The sequence below is a fragment of the Scyliorhinus torazame genome, chromosome 17 (genome assembly GCF_047496885.1).
Source record: "Scyliorhinus torazame isolate Kashiwa2021f chromosome 17, sScyTor2.1, whole genome shotgun sequence".
Taxonomy (NCBI): Eukaryota; Metazoa; Chordata; class Chondrichthyes; order Carcharhiniformes; family Scyliorhinidae; genus Scyliorhinus; species Scyliorhinus torazame.
In genome coordinates, this window is record NC_092723.1 from 166285751 (window position 1) to 166307626 (window position 21876).

Consider the following 21876-nt stretch of genomic DNA (forward strand, 5'->3'; position numbering starts at 1 on the left):
GGGTGGCGGTGTTGAGTTTGGGTAGGGTGCTCTTTCCAAGAGCTGGTGCAGACTCGGGGGGCCGAATGGCCTCCTTCTGCACTGTAAATTCAATGATAATCTATGATTAATCTAGGACAAAGGTTCGGCACAACATCGTGGGCCGAAGGGCCTGTTCTGTGCTGTATTTTCTATGTTCTATGTTCTATGTTCTGTCTTCCTGCCAGAGACCTGGTACAACCCAGCTCCTCCCATTAGTTACATCATCCTTATTCCACTCAAATCTCATGATCCGATTATTTAAGTTTAAACACAAATGTCTCTAATTATCTACTCCCCAGGGAACGTTCTTTATATAAACAAAATTTCATCAGCCCAAACTTTTACGATGCTTTCATTATCCTTTGTAGCCAAGGTATCTGTCTTTTAAACTAGGACTTTTAAAAAAGATTACTTCAGCAGTCATACACACACTAACCCGTACTGTGCCAAATACATATAATACAAAATGTACCTGAAATTCCTACATTCATTACACTACTGGCGGCCATCTCATTAAACTCTTCCTCCCTGACCACTCCACTTCCCTCCAACAAACGAGGAGCTCATTGATTTCGTCATTACCTGGGAAGTGCGGGCCTCCGGTGCAAGGGAGCGGGGTGGGAAGGTGGAGGATCTTCTCGTGAACCCACTCCTGCACCTGGCCAAACTTGCCATAAAAAAGGTCCAGGCAGCGGGCGATCTAGGAGGTCATCCAACCTAATTGTCTGCCCCACTTCCGTGGCCTCATTCGCGGCCCTGTGTCCCTGGAAAGGGAGCATGCGGTGTCCACGGGCACACTCAAGGCCTTCCATGCTCGATGGGCCCCGCAGGGGTTGGACTGCTTTATCGACCCCGATTTTCACATCCTGGTTTGATGGTTTTTAAGTTTCCATTCCCTCTTGATTCCTTTTGGGCTGAGCTCCGTTTGTTCTTTGTGAGTGGCCCCTTTAAATTTGTCCACCAGTTAATTTAGTGTTCTATTTAGTTGATGGGCCCAATAAAAGGTAACAGGGAAGAGATCATGTTTACTGATTCCACACATATCTCCTCCACTTTTCCTCAACCACCAATCGGAATCTCTCCTCAATCTCCGAGTACCCGAGCCCACTCCATCTCCACAGTCAGGGGGAAAAGAAGGGTCTATATTTACCTATGAACTGCAAAACCTTTAACTTCTTCCTATTCATTTACTTGAAACGTTAACCCTTTCTTCCCCTCTCAACTGATGCTCCTGACCTGCTTTCATACAGATTCTCACAGTATGTGCCTCAGTTTAAGTGTTTGTTTAAAACCAATTATTTGGGAAACCTCACAGGTTTTTAAAAACAAAACATTGTCTATTACATGGGCTGATCTCTGAGGAGGTAAACGTGTTTTATATTCCTCAGATGTACAATGCTTTCCCTTTCCTGGGTTTTCTGCCTGGAACTCACAAGAAGATCTTTGAAAACAGGACACAGATGGTCCAGCTGATCCTGAATTTCTACAAAGAACATGAGAAAACATTGAATGAGAACGATATACGAAGTTTAATCGATGCTTTCTTGCTAAAGCGGCAAGAGGTACTCTAATACCTTTGATTGTTGCGTTCTTTTACAAACACGGGGAGAATGTGCAAACTCTACGCAGACAGTGTCCCAGAGCCGGGATTGAACCTGGGACCTTGGCGCCGTGAGGCAGCAGTGCTAACCACTATGCCACCGTGCTGCCCAATGGTGATATTTTTCATATTAATATCAGGTGAATATTAATTGAATCTGTGAACCGAAGATTCTTTGGGGGAGACAAAGGTTATGCCAACCTTGTATTATTTGCTAACTATTCTAGAAGAGCCTTGCATTTGTCTACACAAGACTGACTTCAATGCTTCCAAAAACAAACTAATTTCAGCTTGTGTTGTTTTCATTTTCGAGGAATCAAAAAATTCAGATTCCCATTTCCATGACAACAACTTGGTGACTTCAGTGATAAACTTGTTTGCAGCTGGGACAGATACTTCATCTTCCACATTGCGCTGGGCAATTCTCTTCCTGGCGAAGTACCCCAAGATTCAGAGTAAGTGTTTATTTTAATTTATTCATAAGCACATTTATCTGAGTAACATATAATGTTGTCAAAATCAATACATTGGGTGGCAATTTATGGGATGGGGCCCCTCAGGGCCACCCCCTTGCCCTCCACTCTCTTCCCCTCCCACAACTCCCAGATCACAACATTACACACCTCTGGGTCACTCTGCAATCCTCGGCCGATATGGTTGTTTACCCTGAGTATTGGGATCATCTGACAACTTAATCAATTGTTCTAATTAATGTGTGTATTATCTCAGCTGAGTCTTCAGTGCAGTACTGAGGGAGGGCTGCTCCCTTTTCAGTTTCTTATCAACGTTGTTGTTAAAGTTCTGTTTGCATTTCAGCCTCAAGCTCCGGATCTACGGGCATCCGGTGTGGAGGTGGGATGGCGAAGGCGGAGGGCCTCCTCTTGACCCTGCTCCTGGGCCTGGCGAAGCTTGCCATAAATAGGTCCAGGCAGTGGGTGACCGAGGGGGGTCATCCAATCGGACTGTCTGCCCCTCTTCCACGGCTTCATTTGCGGCCGGGTGTCCCTAGAAAGGGAGCATGCGGTGTCCACGGGCACACTCGAGGCCTTCCGTGTTCGGTGGACACCGCAGTGGGTGCATTGTTTCATCCACCCCAGTTTTCACATTTTGATTTTAATGTATTTTTAAGTTTCCGCTCCCGTTTGTTCTTTTTGGGCTGTGCTCCTTGTGTCTTTTAAGAGCGGCCTCTTTTAATTTATCCCTCAGTTAATTTCTGATCTTCTATTTAGTTGATTGGGCCCTAAAATAAAACCTCAGTTGATTGGCCCAATAAGCTCACTAAGGGAGGGTTGTACTGTCAGAGCTGCTGGCTGGATTCGGGTGAATTCTCTGTCGGTGGGAATCTCTGCTCCGCCGGCAGCACACACCTACCTGTGGGCTTCCCGCCAGTGTGGGGTAGCTGCAATGGAAATTCCATTGGCCGGCAGTGGGAACAGAGAATCCCTCTGCTGGTGATGGCGTGCCACCTGAGGAACACACTGCTGAGGAGGTGGAGAATTCACCCCTTAAGTGTTCCCGTTGGAACTGAATAGCGTGCAATTTGCATTCTCGTTGGGGGTGCGATTTGTCCCGCAATTCAGGACATGCATATGGGCCAGCACTCTGCTGCTGTGAATTGCAAGACATTCCCATCCCACAGGTGGTGTAACCACTGGGGTCGGAATTAGCGCTAAAAGGCCTGACAAGCTGGAGCTGCTTATAAGCGCTCCACTCACCATACACTCATTCCAGCCACCTGGATGGCTCACAGCAGACCTGCCCCCTGATTTCATGAGTCTGAAGTTGACCCACTGCTTGATGCCCTCGAGGAGAGCAAGGACACCCTCTTCCCCAGGGTGGGCCGCAGATCAAGCCTGCTCTCCTGAGCAGCATCTGGGAGGAGGTGGCAAAGGAACCTGCCTCACCAGGAGGAGACAGCTGCTGATCCTGAGGGGTGGGTGTCACTTCGAGAGGGAAGGTGTGTCAGGGTGGGGTCCAAAGGCAACGGTGCAGGTGTCCTTTGGTTGGGGTGAGCTCTGCAATGAGGCAGCACTTCTGAGGAGTGCCAAGACCTGGTGGCCACTGATTGGACATGGACACGCTCATCTGCTTGACTGCTGGGGTATGAGGGTTTGCAGAAGGGGTGGCCTGGGTGGGCTCCTACACCACCAGAGGCTCCCTGAACATTTACAGGACACAGTGAGCAGTCAGCAGTGTGTACAGCCAGGGACACCAGAGAGGTGCATTGAAATCACATAATGCAACAATGGCTGTGTGAGCCAGGCCACCCCGATCCCGAAGGGGACATCCCGAGTCACCAAGTCATTCCCCGCTACTCACCCCCCGGCCCAGGCAGCCCCCCCCCCCCAGCGAGCCCAACAAGTTTGACCGTTTTTGAGAATTTTCTAGCCTCTTGCTCCCATGCGCCCATGGTGCTCGGGCCCCTCTTGCAGATACTTGCACCAATCTGCACCAACGTGGCTTCCTCCCAAGAGGAATGGAGTATCATGCAGGGGTGGAGCATGCAGTGTCCAACCCGTTAATGAGATTTAAACCCATGCAAATGACGGTTTTGCATGGGCCTGCTGACGTGCTGGGGTCTGGAGCATGGTGGGTGTGGTGGTATGTATTAGGGGTAATATAGTACATCATGAATGCCGAGGAGTTTTTGGAGGACAGATGCTGGGTCCCGATTGGATCTGCCGCCCACTGGGCTCCACCCAGATAGGCGGGGTATAAGAACCTGGGTTAATCCCCGCAGCTGCATTCTGTGACTGAGCTGCTGGGGAACAAGTCTGAACAAGTCTGCTCAATAAAGCCTCGATTGAAGTTCTTTACATCTCGCCTCGTGTGTGATTGATGGTGCTACAATTTATTGACTAGACTGAAAAAGGAATATGGAGCTCCGGATTGCCCCGGAGTGCCTGCGAATCGGCCCCCAAGCAGCTAACGCAACATCGGCATTTAAGCACTGGCTGGCGTGCTTTGAGGGATACCTCCGAACGGCCCCCAGCAGACCAACAGAAGACCAGAAGATGTAGGTCCTGCATTCCAGGGTGAGTCCCGAAATCTACTCACTCATCGAGGACGCGGAAGAATTCCCAGCGGCGATCAACTTGCTGAAGGAGATCTACATTAGGCCCGTCAACCAGGTCTACGCACGCTACCAGCTCGCGACGAGACGACAAATCCCAGGGAATCGCTAGACGATTTCTTCAATGCTCTAACGATCCTGGGACGAAACTGCAACTGCCCAGCGGTTACGGCGAACGAACATACGGACCTCCTGATCAGAGACGCTTACGTAGCTGGTTTGGCATCATCGCAAATTCGCCAGAGACTTTTAGAGAAAGACTCTCTCGGACTCACAGAGGTACGGGCCCTTGCAGCCTCCCTCGACGTGGCCTCCCAAAACGCCCGCGCCTATGCCCCCGACCGCGCTGCAGCCCCTTGGTCTCCGTGGACCCCCGCCGCGACCGACCCCCCGGCACCCCCCATCCCGCCGCAAGCGTGCGCAGCCAGAATCCCAGACCACCCGGGGGGGCCCCCCTGCTATTTTTGCGGGCAGCCAAAACACCCCCGCCAGATCTGCCCGGCCCGCTCGGCCACCTGCAAAAGCTGCGGTAAAAAGGGGCACTACGCAGCGGTGTGCCAGTCCCGTGGGGTTGCCGCTATGTCCGGGGAAGAAATGGGACCATGGACTCAACCCCCCCAGCGACCCACGGGCGGCCAACGTGCGCCGCCATTTTGGGCCCCAGACACCACGAGGGGGGGACGGGCGCCGCCATCTTACTACCCACAGGCCGCGTGCGATCCATGGGAGCGGCCATTTTGTCCACCCCCGGCCACGTGCGACCCATGGGAGCGGCCATTTTGTCCACCCCAGACCGCGTGCGATCCATGGACACCGCCATCTTGGCTGACAGGCAAGGACCCCAGCGTGGACGGCTCCACACTGCCTGAAGACAACGATCTGATGCATCAACCACGTTTGGCATCGGTGACCCTCAACCAGTCGCGGCCCCGGACGCTCCAGACGACAACGACAAAGGTGCTGGTGAATGGGCACGAGACGCCGCGTTTGATCGACTCGGTGAGCATGGAGAGTTTTATTCACCCGGACACGGTAAGACGCTGTTCCCTTGTAATTCGGCCAAGCACCCAAAACTTTTTCCTGGCGTCGGGATCCCACTCGGTTGCAATCAAAGGGTTCTGCAATGCAAACCTAACGGTGCAGGGGAGAGAGTTCAAAAATTACCGGCTGTATGTCCTTCCCCACCTCTGCGCTCCCACCCTCCTGGGGTTGGACTTCCAATGCAACCTTCAGAGCTTAACATTCAAATTTGGCGGCCCTATACCCCCACTGACTATCTGCGGCCTCGCGACACTCAAGGTTGAACCGCCCTCCTTGTTTGCGAACCTCACCCTGGATTGCAAACCCGTCGCCACTAGGAGCAGACGGTACAGCACCCAGGACCGGACGTTTATCAGGTCCGAAGTCCAGCGGCTGCTGAAGGAAGGCATAATCCAGGCCAGCAATAGTCCCTGGAGAGCCCAGGTGGTAGTAGTGAAGACAGGGGAGAAGCAAAGGATGGTCGTAGACTACAGTCAGACCATCAACAGGTACACGCAGCTAGATGCGTACCCTCTTCCCCGCATATCCGACATGGTCAATCGGATTGCACAGTACAAGGTCTTCTCCACCGTGGACCTTGAGTCCGCCTACCACCAGCTCCCCATTCGCCCCGGTGACCGCAAGTACACTGCCTTCGAAGCAGACGGGCAGCTATACCACTTCTTAAGGGTTCCATTCGGCGTCACGAACGGAGTCTCGGTCTTCCAACGGGAGATGGACCGAATAGTCGACCAGCACGGTTCACGGGCCACGTTCCCGTACCTCAACAACGTCACCATCTGAGGCCACGACCAGCAGGACCACGACGCCAACCTCCGCAAATTCCTCCAGACCGCTAACACCCTCAACCTCACCTACAACGAGGAAAAATGCGTGTTTAGCACCGACCGTCTAGCCATCCTTGGCTACGTAGTGTGTAATGGAGTGATGGGCCCCGACCCCAAACGCATGCGCCTCCTCATGGAGTTCCCTCTCCCCCACTGTGCCAAAGCCCTGACACGCTGCCTGGGCTTCTTTTCTTATTACGCCCAGTGGGACCCCCAGTACGCAGACAAGGCCCGCCCACTAATCCAGTCCACTACTTTTCCCCTGTCAACAGAGGCCCGCCAGGCCTTCAGCTGCATCAAAGCGGATATCGCAAAGGCCACGATGCACGCCGTCGACGAGTCCCTCCCCTTCCAAGTCGAGAGCGACGCGTCCGACGTAGCTCTGGCGGCCACGCTCAACCAAGCGGGCAGACCCGTGGCTTTTTTCTCCCGGAGGCCCAAGCCATAGTGGAAGCTGTGCGACATTGGAGGCATTACCTGGCCGGTAGGAGATTCACTCTCCTCACTGACCAACAGTCGGTAGCCTTCATGTTCGATAATGCACAGCGGGGCAAGATAAAAAACGACAAGATCCTGTGGTGGAGGACCGAACTCTCCACCTACAATTATGAGATCTTGTATCGTCCCGGAAAGCTGAACGAGCCGTCCGATGCCCTATCTCGCGGCACTTGTGCCAACGCACAAGTGGACCGCCTCCAAGCCCTCCACGAGGACCTCTGCCACCCGGGAGTCACTCGTTTCTACCACTTCATTAAGGCCCGCAACCTCCCGTACTCCGTCGAGGAGGTCCGAACAGTCACCAGGAACTGCCAAATCTGCGCAGAATGAAAACCGCATTTTTTCAGGCCAGATAGAGCGCACCTGATAAAGGCTTCCCGTCCCTTTGAACGCCTCAGTTTGGACTTCAAAGGCCCCCTCCCCTCCACCGATCGCAGCACGTACTTTCTTAACGTCGTTGACGAATACTCCCGTTTCCCCTTCGCCATCCCCTGCCCCGACATGACCGCGGCCACGGTCATTAAAGCCCTATGCACCATCTTTACCCTGTTCGGTTTCCCCGCCTACATCCATAGCGATAGGGGGTCCTCCTTCATGAGTGACGAGCTGCGTCAATTCCTGCTCAGTAAGGGCATAGCCTCGAGCAGGACGACCAGCTACAACCCCCGGGGGAACGGGCAGATAGAGAGGGAGAATGGAACGGTCTGGAAGACCGTCCTACTGACCCTACGGTCTAGGAGTCTCCCAACTTCCCGCTGGCAGGAAGTACTCCCGGATGCCCTTCATTCTATCCGGTCCCTGCTGTGTACTACCACTAACCAAACGCCTCACGAGCGCCTCATTGTCTTCCCTGGGAAGTCCGCTTCTGGAACGTCACTTCCGACCTGGCTGGCAGCCCCGGGACCCATTCTGCTCCGGAAACATGTGCGGGCGCACAAATCAGACCCACTGGTGGAGAAGGTACATCTACTCCACGCAAACCCGCAGTACGCCTACGTGCCATACCCAGACGGCCGACAGAGGACACGGTCTCTCTGCGGGACCTGCCGCCCAGGGTGCACCCCACAGCCACCCCCTTCCCGGGGGGATCTGTCCTCCTCCCAGGCCCGTCCAGGAGTAAGGAAACAGAGGGGGACAGCGCGATGCTCCCAGAGTCGACCGGACCCGAGCCAGCACCACCACCACCACCCGGGCTGAGACGATCGGAAAGGGCGACCAGAGCACCATCTCGACTCATCAAATCGACTTAAGATGTATATAATTCAGTGGCCCAGTAAAGCGGCATTGTTGTAAATAGTTAACGCTGCAAATCGGGTAAAATGTGAATAATTCGGTGGCCCAGTAAAAGCGGCATGATTGTATATAGTTCAATGGTTAAGGCACCGACCCTGTAAACCCCGACCACCATACCACCCACCACCCCGCCGGGTTCTTTTTTAACAAGGGGAGAATGTGGTGGTATGTATTAGGGGTAATACAGTACACCATGAATGCCGAGGAGCTATTGGAGGACAGATGCTGGGTCCCGATTGGATCTGCCGCCTACTGGGCTCCACCCAGATAGGCGGGGTATAAGAACCTGGGTTAATCCCCGCAGCTGCATTCTGTGACTGAGCTGCTGGGGAACAAGTCTGAACAAGTCTGCTCAATAAAGCCTCGATTGAAGTTCTTTACATCTCGCCTCGTGTGTGATCGATGGTGCTACAGTGGGGAATTCGGCATCAGTTGAATAATGCGATTTGTCCATTGCACGCTATTCTCCGCCCGATCGCAAATCCAGCTGCCAGCGGCGGGAAGCGGAGAATCCAGCCCACTGTCTTTTGGATCAGATGTCAAACTAAGGGAACACCTGGGGCGGGATTCTCCAACCCCCCGCCGGGTCGGAGAATTGCCGGGGGCTGTCGTGAATCCCGCCCCCGCCGGTTGCCAAATTCTCCGCCAGCCGGCGTGGATTGAACCACCTTTGGGACGGCGGGACACGGCGGCACGAGCGGGCTCCGGGGTCCTGGGGGGGGGCACAGGGCGATCTGGCCCCGGGGGGTGCCCCCACGGTGGCCTGGCCCGCGATCGGGGCCCACCAATCCGCGGGCGGGCCTGTGCCGTGGGAGCACACTTTTCCTTCCGCCTTCGCCACGGTCTCCACCATGGTGGAGGCGGAAGAGACCCCCTCCACTGCGCTGCCCGGCAAAGTCAGTTTTGTGCCAGCTGGCGGGGCACCAAAGGCCTTTCCCGCCAGCTGGCGGGGCGGAAATCAGTCCGGTTCGGGCCTAGCCCCTCAAGGTGAGGGCACGGTCGCTCAAGATGCGGAGACTTCCGCACCTTTGGGGTGGCGCGATGCCGGACTGATTCGCGCCATTTTTGGCACCGGTCGGCAGACATCGCGCCGATATCGGAGAATCCCGCCCTTGGCCTCTCAGATGGACATGGAAAATCTCATGTCACTATTCTAACTATTCTGATGAACATGAATAATCAAGTAAACAAAAATCAAATAAACCGAGTGACAAATTAAAGGGACAGTTCCTTGAAGGGAAATTGCTTCATACAAAAGCAAGAAAAGCAGGGGGTTCTCCTCGTGAACTGGCTAATATCCCTTAACCAGTATCACTTTAAAAAACAGATTACCTCGCCATTTAACTCATTGCTGCAGTGGGACTTGCTTTGTGTAATTGGATTGTCTTGTTTCTCTCCATTGCAATAATTTTTTTAATTTAAAAACTTTATATATATTTATTCACATTTTTCAACAAATTTTCAACAATACCGCCCCCCCAACAAGAAGAAAGAAACAAGAACACAACAAGCAGAAATTATACATTGGATTTCCCCCCTATACAATAACCCCCCATATAACAGTAAAAAACACAAATAAGGCACCCCCCCCCCTCAACCCAAACGCCACCCCAAAAGAACCCCCCCCCCCCCCCCCCTGCCTTGGGCTGCTGCTGCTGCTGACCTCCTCCTAATGCTCCGCGAGATACTCTAGGAACCCCTGCGCAGACCCTCTCAAGGCACACTTTATCCTCTCCAGCTTGATGAACCCTGCCATGTCATTGATCCAGGCTTCCACACGAGTGGGCTTCGCATCTTTCCATAGTAGCAAAATCCTCCACCGGGCTACCAGGGCGCAAAGGCCAGAATACCGGCCTCTTTTGCCTCCTGCACTCCCGGCTCGTCCGATACCCCAAATAATGCTAATCCCCAGCTCGGCTTGACCCGGGCGTTCACCACCTTGGACATAGTCCTCGCAAAACCTGTCCAGAACCCATCCAGCGCCGGGCACGACCAGAACATATGGACTTGATTTGCTGGGCTCCCTGAGTACCTCCCACATCTGTCCTCCACCCCAAAGAACCTACTCAACCTCGCCCCTGTCATATGCGCTCTGTGAGTAACTTTAAACTGTATTCGGCTGAGCCTGGCGCAAGAGGAGTAAGAATTAACCCTACTCAGGGCATCAGCCCACAGACCTTCATCTATCTCCTCCCCAAGCTCCTCCTCCCACTTGCCCTTTAACTCCTCCACCGAGGCCTCCTCCTCTTCCTGCAGCTCCTGGTAGATCGCCAAAACCTTGCCCTCTCCAACCCATACACCCGAAATCACCCTGTCCTGAATCCCACATGCCGGAAGCAGAGGGAATTCCCTCACCTGCCGCCTCACAAACGCCCTCACTTGCATGTACCTGAAAGCATTTCCCGGGGGTAGCCCAAACTTCTCCTCCAGCGCCCCTAAGCTCGCAAATGTCCCATCGATGAACAGGTCCCCCATTCTTCTAATTCCTGCCCGATGCCAGCTCCGAAACCTGCCATCCATCCTTCCCGGGACGAACCGATGGTTCTCCCGAATCGGGGACCAAACCGAGGCTCCCACCTCGCCCCTGTGTCACCTCCACTACCCCAGATCTTCAGCATCGCCGCCACTACCGGACTCCTGGTGTACCTTGTCGGCGAGAGCGGCAGCGGTGCCATCACCAGTGCCCTCAGGCTCGTGCCCACACAGGATGCCATCTCTAGCCTCTTCCACGCCGCCCCCTCTCCCTCCATTACCCACTTGTGGATCATCGCCACATTGGCTGCCCAATAATAGCCACACAAATTTGGCAGCGCCAGCCCCCCCCCTGTCCTTGCTACGCTCCAGAAACACCCTCTTCACCCTCGGGGTCTTATTCGCCCACACAAATCCCATGATGATCCTGCTTACCCATTTGAAAAAGACCTTGGGGATCAAAATGGGAAGGCACTGGAACACAAAGAGAAACCTCGGAAGGACCGTCATTTTGACCGACTGCACCCTACCCGCTAGTGAGAGTGGCAGCATGTCCCATCTTTTAAAATCCTCCTCCATCTGCTCCACCAACCGTGTCAAATTGAGCTAGTGCAAGGCCCCCCAACTCCTAGCTACTTGGATCCCTAGGTACCGAAAGGTCCGTTCCACCCTCTTCAGCGGTAGCTCGTCTATCTTCCTTCCCTGGTCCCCTGAATGCACCACAAAGAGCTCACTCTTCGCTACGTTGAGTTTATACCCCAAAAAGTCCCCAAACCCCCTAAGGATCCACAGGACCTCCGCCATCTCCTCCATTGGATCCGCAACATACAACAACAGATCATCGGCACACAACGACACCCGGTGTTCCTCTCCCCCCCCCGAACCAATCCCCTCCATTTCCTGGACTCCCTCAGTACCATGGCCAGCAGCTCAATTGCCAGTGCAAATAACAAGGGGAAAAGGGACACCCCTGCCTCGTCCCCGGTTCAGCCAAAAGTACTCCGACCTCCGCCGGTTTGTAGCCACACTCGCCACCGGGGCTCTGTATAGCAGCCTGACCCAATTGATGAACCCCTCCCCGAACCCAAATCTCCGCAACATTTCCCAAACATACTCCCACTCCACCCGATCAAAGGTCTTCTCCGCGTCCATAGCTGCCACTACCTCCGCTTCCCCCTCCACCGAGGGCATCATAATCACATTAAGAGCCTCCGCACATTTGTATTTAGCTGCCTACCCTTCACAAATCCCCTCTGGTCCTCATGAATCACCCCCGGGACACAGTCGTCAATTCTTGTAGCCAGCACCTTCTCCAGCATCTTAGCGTCAACATTGAGGAGCGAGATCGGTCTATACGACCCACATTGCAATGGATCCTTGCCCCGCTTCAAGATCAAAGAAATCAGCGCCCTGAACATTGTCGGGGGCAAGATCCCCTCCTCCCTCGCCTTATTGAAAGTCCTCACTAGCAACGGGCTCAGCAGGTCCAGGTCCTGTGAAATTCAACCGGGAACCCATCCAGCCCCGGGGCCTTCCCCGCCTGCATGTTCCCCAATCATTTAACCAGCTCCTCCAGCCCAATCGGCGCCCCCCAAACCAGCCACTTGCTCCACTTCCACCCTCGGGAACCTCAGCTGATCTAGGAATCGTCGCATCCCCTCCTCCCCCGCTGGGGGCTCAGACCTGTACAGATCCCCATAGAAGTCCCTAAATACGTTGTTTATTCTCGCCGCACTCCGCACCGTATTCCCCCCTCTATCCCTAACTCCACCAATCTCCCTCGCTGCCTCCCTCTTACGAAGCTGATGTGCCAGCATCCGACTCGCCTTCTCCCCATACTCATACATTGCCCCCTGCGCTTTCCTCCACTGTGCCTCTGCTTTCCCCGTGGTCAACAGGTCAAATTCCGTCTGGTTGTTCCGTCGCTCCTTAAGTAGCCCCTCCTCGGGGGCCTCTGCATAACTCCTTTCCACCCTTAAAATCTCCCCCACCAACCTCTCCCTCTCCCTCCTCTCTCTCTTATCCCTGTGGGCCCTAATGGAGATTAGCTCTCCCCTGACCACTGCCTTCAACGCCTCCCAGACTACCCCCACCTGCACCTCCCCGTTGTCGTTGGCCTCCAAGTATCTTTCAATACACCCCCGCACCTGCCCGCACACCCCCTCATCCGCCAACAGTCCCACATCGAGGTGCCACAGCGGGCGCTGGTCCCTCTCCTCCCCCAACTCCAGCTCCACCCAATGAGGGGCGTGGTCCGAAATGGCAATGGCCGAATATTCCGTTCCCTCCACTTTCGGGATTAGCGCCCTACTCAAAATGAAAAAATCTATCCGGGAGTAGGCGCTATGGACGTGGGAAAAGAAGGAAAATTCTCTGGCCTGCGGCCTGGCAAACCTCCATGGATCCACTCCCCCCATCTGGTCCATACACCCCCTGAGCACATTGGCCGCAGCCGGCCTCTTACCCGTCCTGGACCTAGAACGGTGCAGTGCTGGGTCCAGCACCGTGTTGAAGTCCCCCCCCCATTATCAAGCTCCCTGCCTCCAGATCCAGAGTCCGACCCAGCATGCGTTTCATAAATCCAGCATCCTCCCAATTCGGTGCATATACGTTCACCAGTACCACCCGCACCCCCTGCAACCTACCACTCACCATCACATATCCACTACAATATTCAGTGCCTCGAACGACACCCGCTTCCCCACCAGTATTGCAACCCCTCTGTTCTTCGCATCCAGCCCTGAATGAAAGACCTGTCCTACCCATCCCTTTCTCAGCCTAACCTGATCTGCCACCTTCAGATGTGTCTCCTGGAGCATAACCACGTCTGCCTTCAGTCCCTTTAAGTGCGCGAACACCCAGGCCCTCTTGACCAACCCCTCACATTCCAAGGCCCCTCACATTCCAAGTTATCAGCCGGATCAGGGGGCTACTCGCCCCCCATCCCTCTAGGCCAGCCACGTGCCCGTGCCTCCCGCACCCTCCAGTCCCCCAGGCGGCGGACCCCCACCCCGACTACCTCTCCTATTTCCAGCTCCCCTTTGGTCAATGCAGCAGCAACCCAGTTCCCCCCCCTCCTCTAGATCCTCATCTAGCCATTTTGCTCCCCCCATGACACTCCCGTAAGTCAGCTGACTCCTGCTGACCCTGGCCTCTCCCGCCATTCCATCGACCTCCCAGTGTGAGAATCCCCCCACCCCTTGGCAGTCAGTGTGCGCTCCTCTCCAGCACCACCCTTCCCCCCGGCCCCGCCCCCATCCTTCCCTAATGCGGGAAAAAGCCCGCGCTTTCCATCTGAGCCGGCCCCGCCCCCTCTGGCGCAGCTCCTTTTTGCGGCCTCACCCCAACTCCCCATCCCCGGGCCTCCACCACCCCCTCTTCCTCCGCGGGGCCCTGCCCTTCCAACACCGACACCCACACTCTCCCACAGCCCCCACATCAAATCCATTCACCCATCCCCACCCATCACCAAAACAAAAAGAACATTCCCCAAACGCAGTAAACACAGCAAACTTCCCCCCACGACAAACCCTGTTTGAGTCCAACTTTTCAGACTGGATAAAGTTCCATGCCTCATCAGGCGTTTCAAAATAGTGGTGCCGACTTTGGAACGTGACCCACAATCGCGCTGGCTGCAGCATCCTGAACTTCACCCCCTTCCGATGGAGAACCGCCTTAGCCCGGTTAAAACCAGCCCTCCTCTTAGCCACCTCCGCACTCCAGTCCTGGTAAATTCGGATCTCCATGTTCTCCCACCTGCTGTTCCGTTATTTTTTGGTCCATGTCAGGACACACTCTCTGTCCATAAAGCGGTGGAACCTCACCACTACAGCCCTTGGCGGCTCGTTGGCCTTGGGTCTCCTTGCCAGGACCCGATGAGCCCCATCTAGCTCTACGGGCCTCGGGAAAGCTCCCACGCCCATCAGCGAATTGAGCATCGTGTTCACATATGCCCCGGCATCGGGCCCCTCCACTCCTTCAGGGAGACCCAGAATCCGAAGATTCTTCCTCCTCGACCTATTCTCCAGGTCCTCAAATTTTTCTTGCCACCTCTTGTGCAGCGTCTTGTGCGCCTCCACCTTCACCGCCAGGCCCAAGATCTCGTCCTCGTTCTCCGAGGCTTTTTGCCGCACCTCCTGGATCGCCGCCCCTTGGGCCTTCTGGGTCTCCACAAGCTTCTCAATCACCGCCTTCATTGGCGCCAGCATTTCTGTCTTCAGCTCCGCAAAGCAGCGTTTAAGGAACTCCTGCTGCTCCTGCAACCACTGTGCCCACGCTGCTTGGTCTCCACCCGCCGCCATCTTGCTTTTCCTCCCTCACACTTTCCGCTGCACCTGGATCACTTTTTTAACCGCTCCACTCCTGGTCCAATTCATATAGTGTCGGGGGAATTTTGCTGTCACCTTCCCACACTGGCAGCCGTGTAGCAATTACCGTTGGGGTCCCACTGAAGAGCCTAAAAGTCCTGTTCCCGGCGGGAGCTGCCGAACGTGCAACCTACCTAGGCATAGCCGCAACCAGAAGTTCTCCATTGCAATAATAATTACACTTCAATTGGCAGTGAAGTGTATTGGGATCTCTGAGGCTGTGAAAGTGCTTTCTAAAAAAGTATACCTGATTACCGTATATTAAGTGGAAATTTTTTAGTATTTTCTAATAACTCCTAGGCTGTCAGCAGCTCTAGAGAAATGACAGCTCGCTGAGCGATTAGCTCACAAGCTGTCACATCGAAACAAATGTTAACAGTGCAGTAATGCAGCCATCCAGATGTTAACAATTGTTTTAGTACGACAAAATATCCCATGAATTTAAAATCCCATATTCATAAATATAATAATTCACTCTTGACAAGTTGATTCTACTCATTCAATTGTCTTTTTCAGTTATTCTATAATCTTGTTCCATTAAATACTTTAATGTTTGGTTTTAATTTTTCTCCCTCTGTTTAATTTAGGGCGCGATTGAACAGCCACGCTGCGCCCGAAAAGCAGTAATCTACCCGGCTCGCAACACCTCACGAGATTTACGTGATCTCGCGAGACATTGCGATGTAAATCCAGTCTATTGTGGGCAGGATCACTTTTATGCAAATCTACATATTAGAGCAAGACAGCTCATCTCACGTCAATGTGCATATTCCCAAGTTACCCGAGGTGTGGGATCAATTCCCTTTGCCTCTGAGACCTGGGGCGAGTGCCGTTCAGTACTGGTCCCCATAAATGGAGAGCAGAAGAACAGCACTCCCAACGGATTGGAGGTCCCCAGGTGCATGTCCTTTGGGAAGGGTGGTACCCCTGGCACTGCTGCTGCCACCTGGCACCCTGGCAGTTCCACCTGGGTGCCAACCTGGTACTGCCAGGTGGCAGGGGCACTGCCAGGTTAGCACTGCAAAGGTGTCAAGCTGGCATTTGTGAGCTGGCGATCAGACTGGGATGTCCTGCGTGGATGTTGGGGGGGGGGCAAGAACCCTCTATTTGCACATTCGGGCTGAGGGGGGGTCAGGGATCGCGTCGGGGGCTCTCTGAGATCAGGGCGCCATTTTGCAGAGCGCCTCAGTGCAAAAAATGGGCTATGTGCAGCCTCAGCCGTGCGATCCCCGCTGAGGCCCCTTATCTAACGTGAGTGGCGTTTTATAGCCATGTGTTTCTCTGTGCTGCGAGCGCCAGGAAACATGCAGCTACACGTGTTTGCTACTTGACTTGTTCCCATTTAGTTAAATCGCATCCTTAATCTAATTTATCTGTTCTAAAAATGTTTTAATCTGTCAATTATCTTTATCCCGGGCACAATTGTCAACTTTAGAATCTAAAAATTAGCCCTTGATTAACTGAATACTGGCTTTTAGAATAGTTTCTGCTCAGTCCTTGAAGCTCAACTGTCAACAATTTATATAAAGGATCTGCAAGCAGGGACATAACAAAATTTGTGGGTGATACTAAAATAGGTGGGAAATCAGGCAGTGAAGAGGAGATAAAGATTTTACAGATGGATATAGATAGGCTAGGAGATTGGGCCAAAATTTGGCAGATGGAGTTTAATGTGGATAAGTGTGAGGTTATCCATTTTGATTGAAAAAACAGAAAGGCAAATTATTATTTGAATGGAAAGCAGATTCAGGATGCGTCTGGGCAGAGGGATCTAGGTGTCTTTTTCATGAATCGCAGAATGTCGGTATGCAGGTAGCATGTAATTAAGAAGGCAAATGGAATGTTGCCGTTTATTGCAAAAGGACTGGAGTATAAAAGTAGAGAAGTGTTGTTGCAATTGTTTAGGGTGTTGGTGAGACTACTTCTCGAGTATTGTGTCCAGTTTTAGTCTCCTTATTTGAGGAAGGATGTGGTGGCATTGGAGGCAGATCCGAGGAGGTTCACCAGATTGATTCCGGGGATGAAAGGGCTGACGTATGTGGAGAGATTAAACACTTTGGCCTTATACTAACTGGAGTTTAGAAGAATGAGACAGGATCTGATCGAGGTATATAAAACACTAAAAGGGATTGATAAAGTAAACGTAGACCAAATGCTCCCCCTTGTGGGGCAATCTAGAACAAGAGGTCATGGATATAGGTTGAGAGGCGGTAGATTTAAAACAGATGAGGAGGAACTACTTCTTGCAGAGGGTGATGAATTTGTGGAACTTGCTGCCCTACAGTGTGGCGGAATCAGAGTCATTAAATAGTTACAAGAAGGAAATAGATAAATTTCTGATTTTTAAAATGGGTTAAAGAGATAGAGGCAACAGGTGGGAGGTGGATTTAAGCAGGAAGAAATCAGCCATGATCTGATTGAATTGCAGAGCAGGCTCAAAGGGCTGAATTGCCTACTTCTGCTCCTGATTCCAATGTTCCTAACTCAAGAGTCTTAAGACCAATGTGCATCTTTGCTGCAGGAACGAAAGAGGAAATAAATTTGTGATCCAATAGTTGATTTTTTTTCTCTGACACTGTAAAGACTCAAATCAAATATAATTATTGTTGACTCTTTTGATTTTTAAGTGGTTGCCATGATAGGAATCTTCAACCTTGATCACTGTTCAACCTTTCTGTCTTGCCTTCATTGTTCAAACAACCATGCTACATAATTGCAACAGTGCTAATTTCAATAGGGGTCTTCACAGTGCTTTTTAAAAAGGTGTTAATCAATAATAAACGATGTCCAATCTTGAAAGAAAACAGAAGATTAAATAAATGAAAGCAATATTCATGGCTAAATTAACAAAGTATTGATACCCTAAAATCTTTTGCCTAAGTAGTTATGCATTACAAATCTTTAAATTTACGTTGTCGACCAGGCCCCTCAGCTTAGCTAATATATGAATGTTTTGAAGGTGCTGTGTTCTTTTGTGATTGGGAATATTATGGAGGTTGAATTGTTTCTCCCTTAAGGAAGCGTTCAAGAGGAAATTGAGAGAGTTATTGGATCAGAGAAAGTGCCCAGAATGGAAGATCGGAAGAGAATGCCTTACACAAATGCAGTCTTGCACGAGGTTCAAAGATTTGCCAACATCATCCCAATGAATATTCCACATGCAACAACCAGGGATACGTACTTCAGAGGATATTTTATTCCAAAGGTAAAGTTTTCAATTAATGATGAAATATAGCAAAGCAACAGGCGAGATTTAACGGAAAAGTGTCAATTGAGACAGTTTTTTCTGAGAGTTTCCATTGACTGCACCAATGCGCCAGAATGGGACCAGAATATCCCGCTGGTGTGAACAGGTGGTAAATCCCGCCCGTGGAATTTTTTTCATCACTGGGGCGCTGAACTTGGAGATCGGGCCACCATTTTGAAAAGGTGCCCCGATCTCTAAGTGAGCTTGCGAGAGCACCCCCCCCCCCCCCCCACACCCACCCATGGGCAATGTCACCCCCACACACATGGGCATTAGCCCACATTCCCCCGAAGTGAGAACCCCTGCTATTACCACCCTCCAAACCTCCCAGAGGACCCTCCTTACCTGCCCTGCACCCCTGCACCCCCCCCCACCCTTCATACCCCCTTCCACCCTCCTTTCATGGGCATGGCCCCCCTTTGGCCCTGACTCTTGGTAGTGGAACCCTGGCACCCAGGCACACTTGCACTGACACCCTAGCACTGCTCCTGCCAGCTAGGCAGTGCCACCTGTGCACCTTGGCAGTGCCGGTACAAAGGTTCCAGCTGGACAGTACCAAGGTGCCCACGTTCCAGGGGGAGGGTCAGGGGGCCACAGTGCCCTGTCCTTGGCCACCCAGCGGCCTCCAGTGGCCTGGGAGACCCCCAGGTACTGGTTTCCCTGGTCCACATTTGTGTGGATCAGTACTGAACAGCACCCGGCTAGATCCCAGGTGGCTGGTAGATAACAGGTAAGTAGGCCTTTAAATAGGTTTACAGCCTACTTACGCTGGGCACGGCCTGGTCCCACCCATTGTGGGCATGTCCCTGATCCCAGTGCCTTGTGGGTCTTGGGTAGATCCAGTGAGATGCTGTGGCTATTGTGAAGTTCGTTGGAGGCTTCACCCGGGATCTACCGGCTTTGCCGCGAATATTTCAGTTCTGAGCTTCGTGAGTAATTTCTCATATCTTTCAACCGCTAATTCCAAATGTCCACACATAAGGATGATTAATGCGTGACTACCCCTAATAAGATTGGGAGCTCAAACTTTGAGACATTAAGATAAGAATTATGAGTTAAAATATCACAATGTTAGAAGGTGCATAATCAGTGCAGGAAATAGATCCAAATATGCCTTTACCCCTCTAAAGTGTTGCATATGTGTACAAAATCTTGTGTACATAATTATGAGGAACATAGATAGGGTAGGTAGGACGGAACTTTCCCCCTGAGTAGCGGGGTCCATAACCATGGCATAGATTTAAGGTAAGGGACAAGAGATATCGAGGGGATTTGAGGAGATGCTTTTTCACCCAGTGGGTGGTGGGAATCGGGAACTCGCTGTCTGAAAGAATGGTAGAGGCGGGAACCCTCACAACATTTAGGCATTTAGATGAGCACTTGAAATGCCATGGCATACAAAACTATGGACCAAGTGTTGGAAAATGGGAACAGAATAGATGGCCGGCGCAGGCAAGATTGGCCGAAGGGCCTCTGTTTGTGCTGTAAAATCTCTGTGGGTGGGATTCTCCGGTGCCCCCGCCGTGTGTTTCTCAGACGTGCGCCATTCGCTGACAGTGAGATTCTATCCTCCCGCTGCCTGTCAATGGGATTTCCCATTGAAACCGCCTCACGCCGCCTGGAAACCCGTGATGGGAAAAGTGAATCGCAACAACTGGAGAATTCTGAACATTTTCTATATGCTGAGTTCCATAACATGTACAACAATCTGTTCTTCCACGCCAGGCAATGGAGATGAACACCTATTCCAGTGATGCACCCTACAGAGTGCATGAGTTGCCACCATTGCAATATCTGTGCAGCTATCAATGGAATTGTTTTTTGTGCCTCTTCAAGTGCCCATTGCTTCTAACAGTAATAAGCCTAAGAGCTGAGGGTGAGATTTTCACATTTGGGCCTTTCTCTTGTGTTGAAGGGAATGCAAGTGATTCCATTGCTGTCCTCTGTGCTGTACGATAAAACCCAATGGGAAAAGCCAAATGAATTCAACCCGTCTCACTTTCTGGATGCCGAGGGGAGGTTTGTGAAGAAAGACGCCTTCATGCCTTTCTCTGCAGGTACACACACCGGATTATTTTAATAGACTCCTTTTTCATATAGTCATCCCTTATCTAGGGTTGTGGTACATTGTTTTATTTGCATCTGTTTGTGGATTATCCATTGCCAATTATTTTCTTTGGTTTGTTTTTTAAAAAATAATTCAATATATTAGAGCAATGTAGGCCGGAATTCTCCGGCTGTTCACTAACGACGGGATTCCCTGGTCTCACCGGCAGCCCACCCCAGCCCGTGGGTTTCCCGGCAGCGCAGGGTGGCTTCAATCGGAACTTCCATCTGTTAATTCATAAACCTCACTATGCACTCACAGAATCACTGATTCCCTACAGTGCAGAAGGAGGCCATTTGGCCCGTCGAGTTTGCACCAACCCTCTGAAAAACCAGCCTACCCAGGCCCATTCCCCCACCCTATCCCCTGTAACCCCATCTAACCTGCACAACTTTGGACTGTGGGAGGAAACCCACGCAGACACAGGGAGAAAGTACAAACTCCACACGGACAGTCACCTGAGGCTGGAATCAAACCCGGGTCCCTGGCGCTGTGAAGCAGCAGTGCTAACCTCTGTGCCACCGTGCCGCTCCATTTCAACACTTCATATGAAGATTTTACCCTTTATTATAATATTTCCCTTAACAGACCTACACATCTAAAAAAAATTTTTTAAAGCTCTCTGTGTGAATGCTTCAATGCATCGACATAGACTTTGAAATCACTTTTGCATTGTTCTGAATTAACCACATGGGATAGGATTTTCCACTCCCGCCGGTGGCCAACGGCGAGCCTCCTCCGCTGCTAGAAAACATGCCGGTCCCGCTGATGTCTATGTCATTTGGCGTGGCTCGCCTGTCCTGCCGCTGGGGATGCCGCCACGGGAGGGCTGCCTTCGGGAGGACCAGAAGATCTGTCGGTGGGAAGGGCTGGATAATCCTGCCCATGGCAATAGAATTCATGTGATTAGCTGGAACCAATCAGATTGGCCATTTTCACATCAAGTAAATGTTGAAGAAAGAAGGCTGAAATAGTTTGATTTTAAAATTGTAGCTAAAAATGGAACAAAGAAATACTCTACCTAGGCCCGCTCCCCCACCCTGGATACAATTCTTTGGGCGCGTTGCGCTCGAGCGGAGCACAACGCGGCCGGAAAATCCCAGGAGAGGCCACTCACGGGCTTCCTAGCAGCCTACACGCCTCGTGGGATTCATCCAGTCCAGCGAGGCGTCGGAGTCGGAACGCCGCCCAAAAGGGGCAGGACCAAATGGCGCTCCTGGAAGTAGGTTTTAAACTTACTTAAAACTTACCTATCCGGGATATACCGACCTCCCTCGATCCACCGGCTTCCCCAGTGAGGCTGCAGCCAGGCAACATTCAGCACTGGTCC

The 21876-nt window shown here is 52.2% G+C and overlaps 1 protein-coding gene across 5 annotated transcripts in view; it reads left to right on the forward strand.

Moving 5' to 3' along the window:
- LOC140394373 (cytochrome P450 2K1-like) overlaps positions 1–21876 on the forward strand; it is a 92411-nt gene that overhangs the window by 18023 nt on the left and 52512 nt on the right. For 4 of the 5 annotated variants that reach the window (XM_072481574.1, XM_072481575.1, XM_072481576.1 and 1 more), the window contains exons 5-8: positions 1410–1583; positions 1935–2076; positions 18210–18397; positions 20355–20496. In XM_072481574.1, the coding sequence (XP_072337675.1) occupies positions 1410–1583; positions 1935–2076; positions 18210–18397; positions 20355–20496 (646 nt within the window). Of the gene's footprint in view, positions 1–1409; positions 1584–1934; positions 2081–7918; positions 8664–18209; positions 18398–20354; positions 20497–21876 lie in introns of those variants that run through there. The other variant, XM_072481578.1, reaches the window with a different exon arrangement.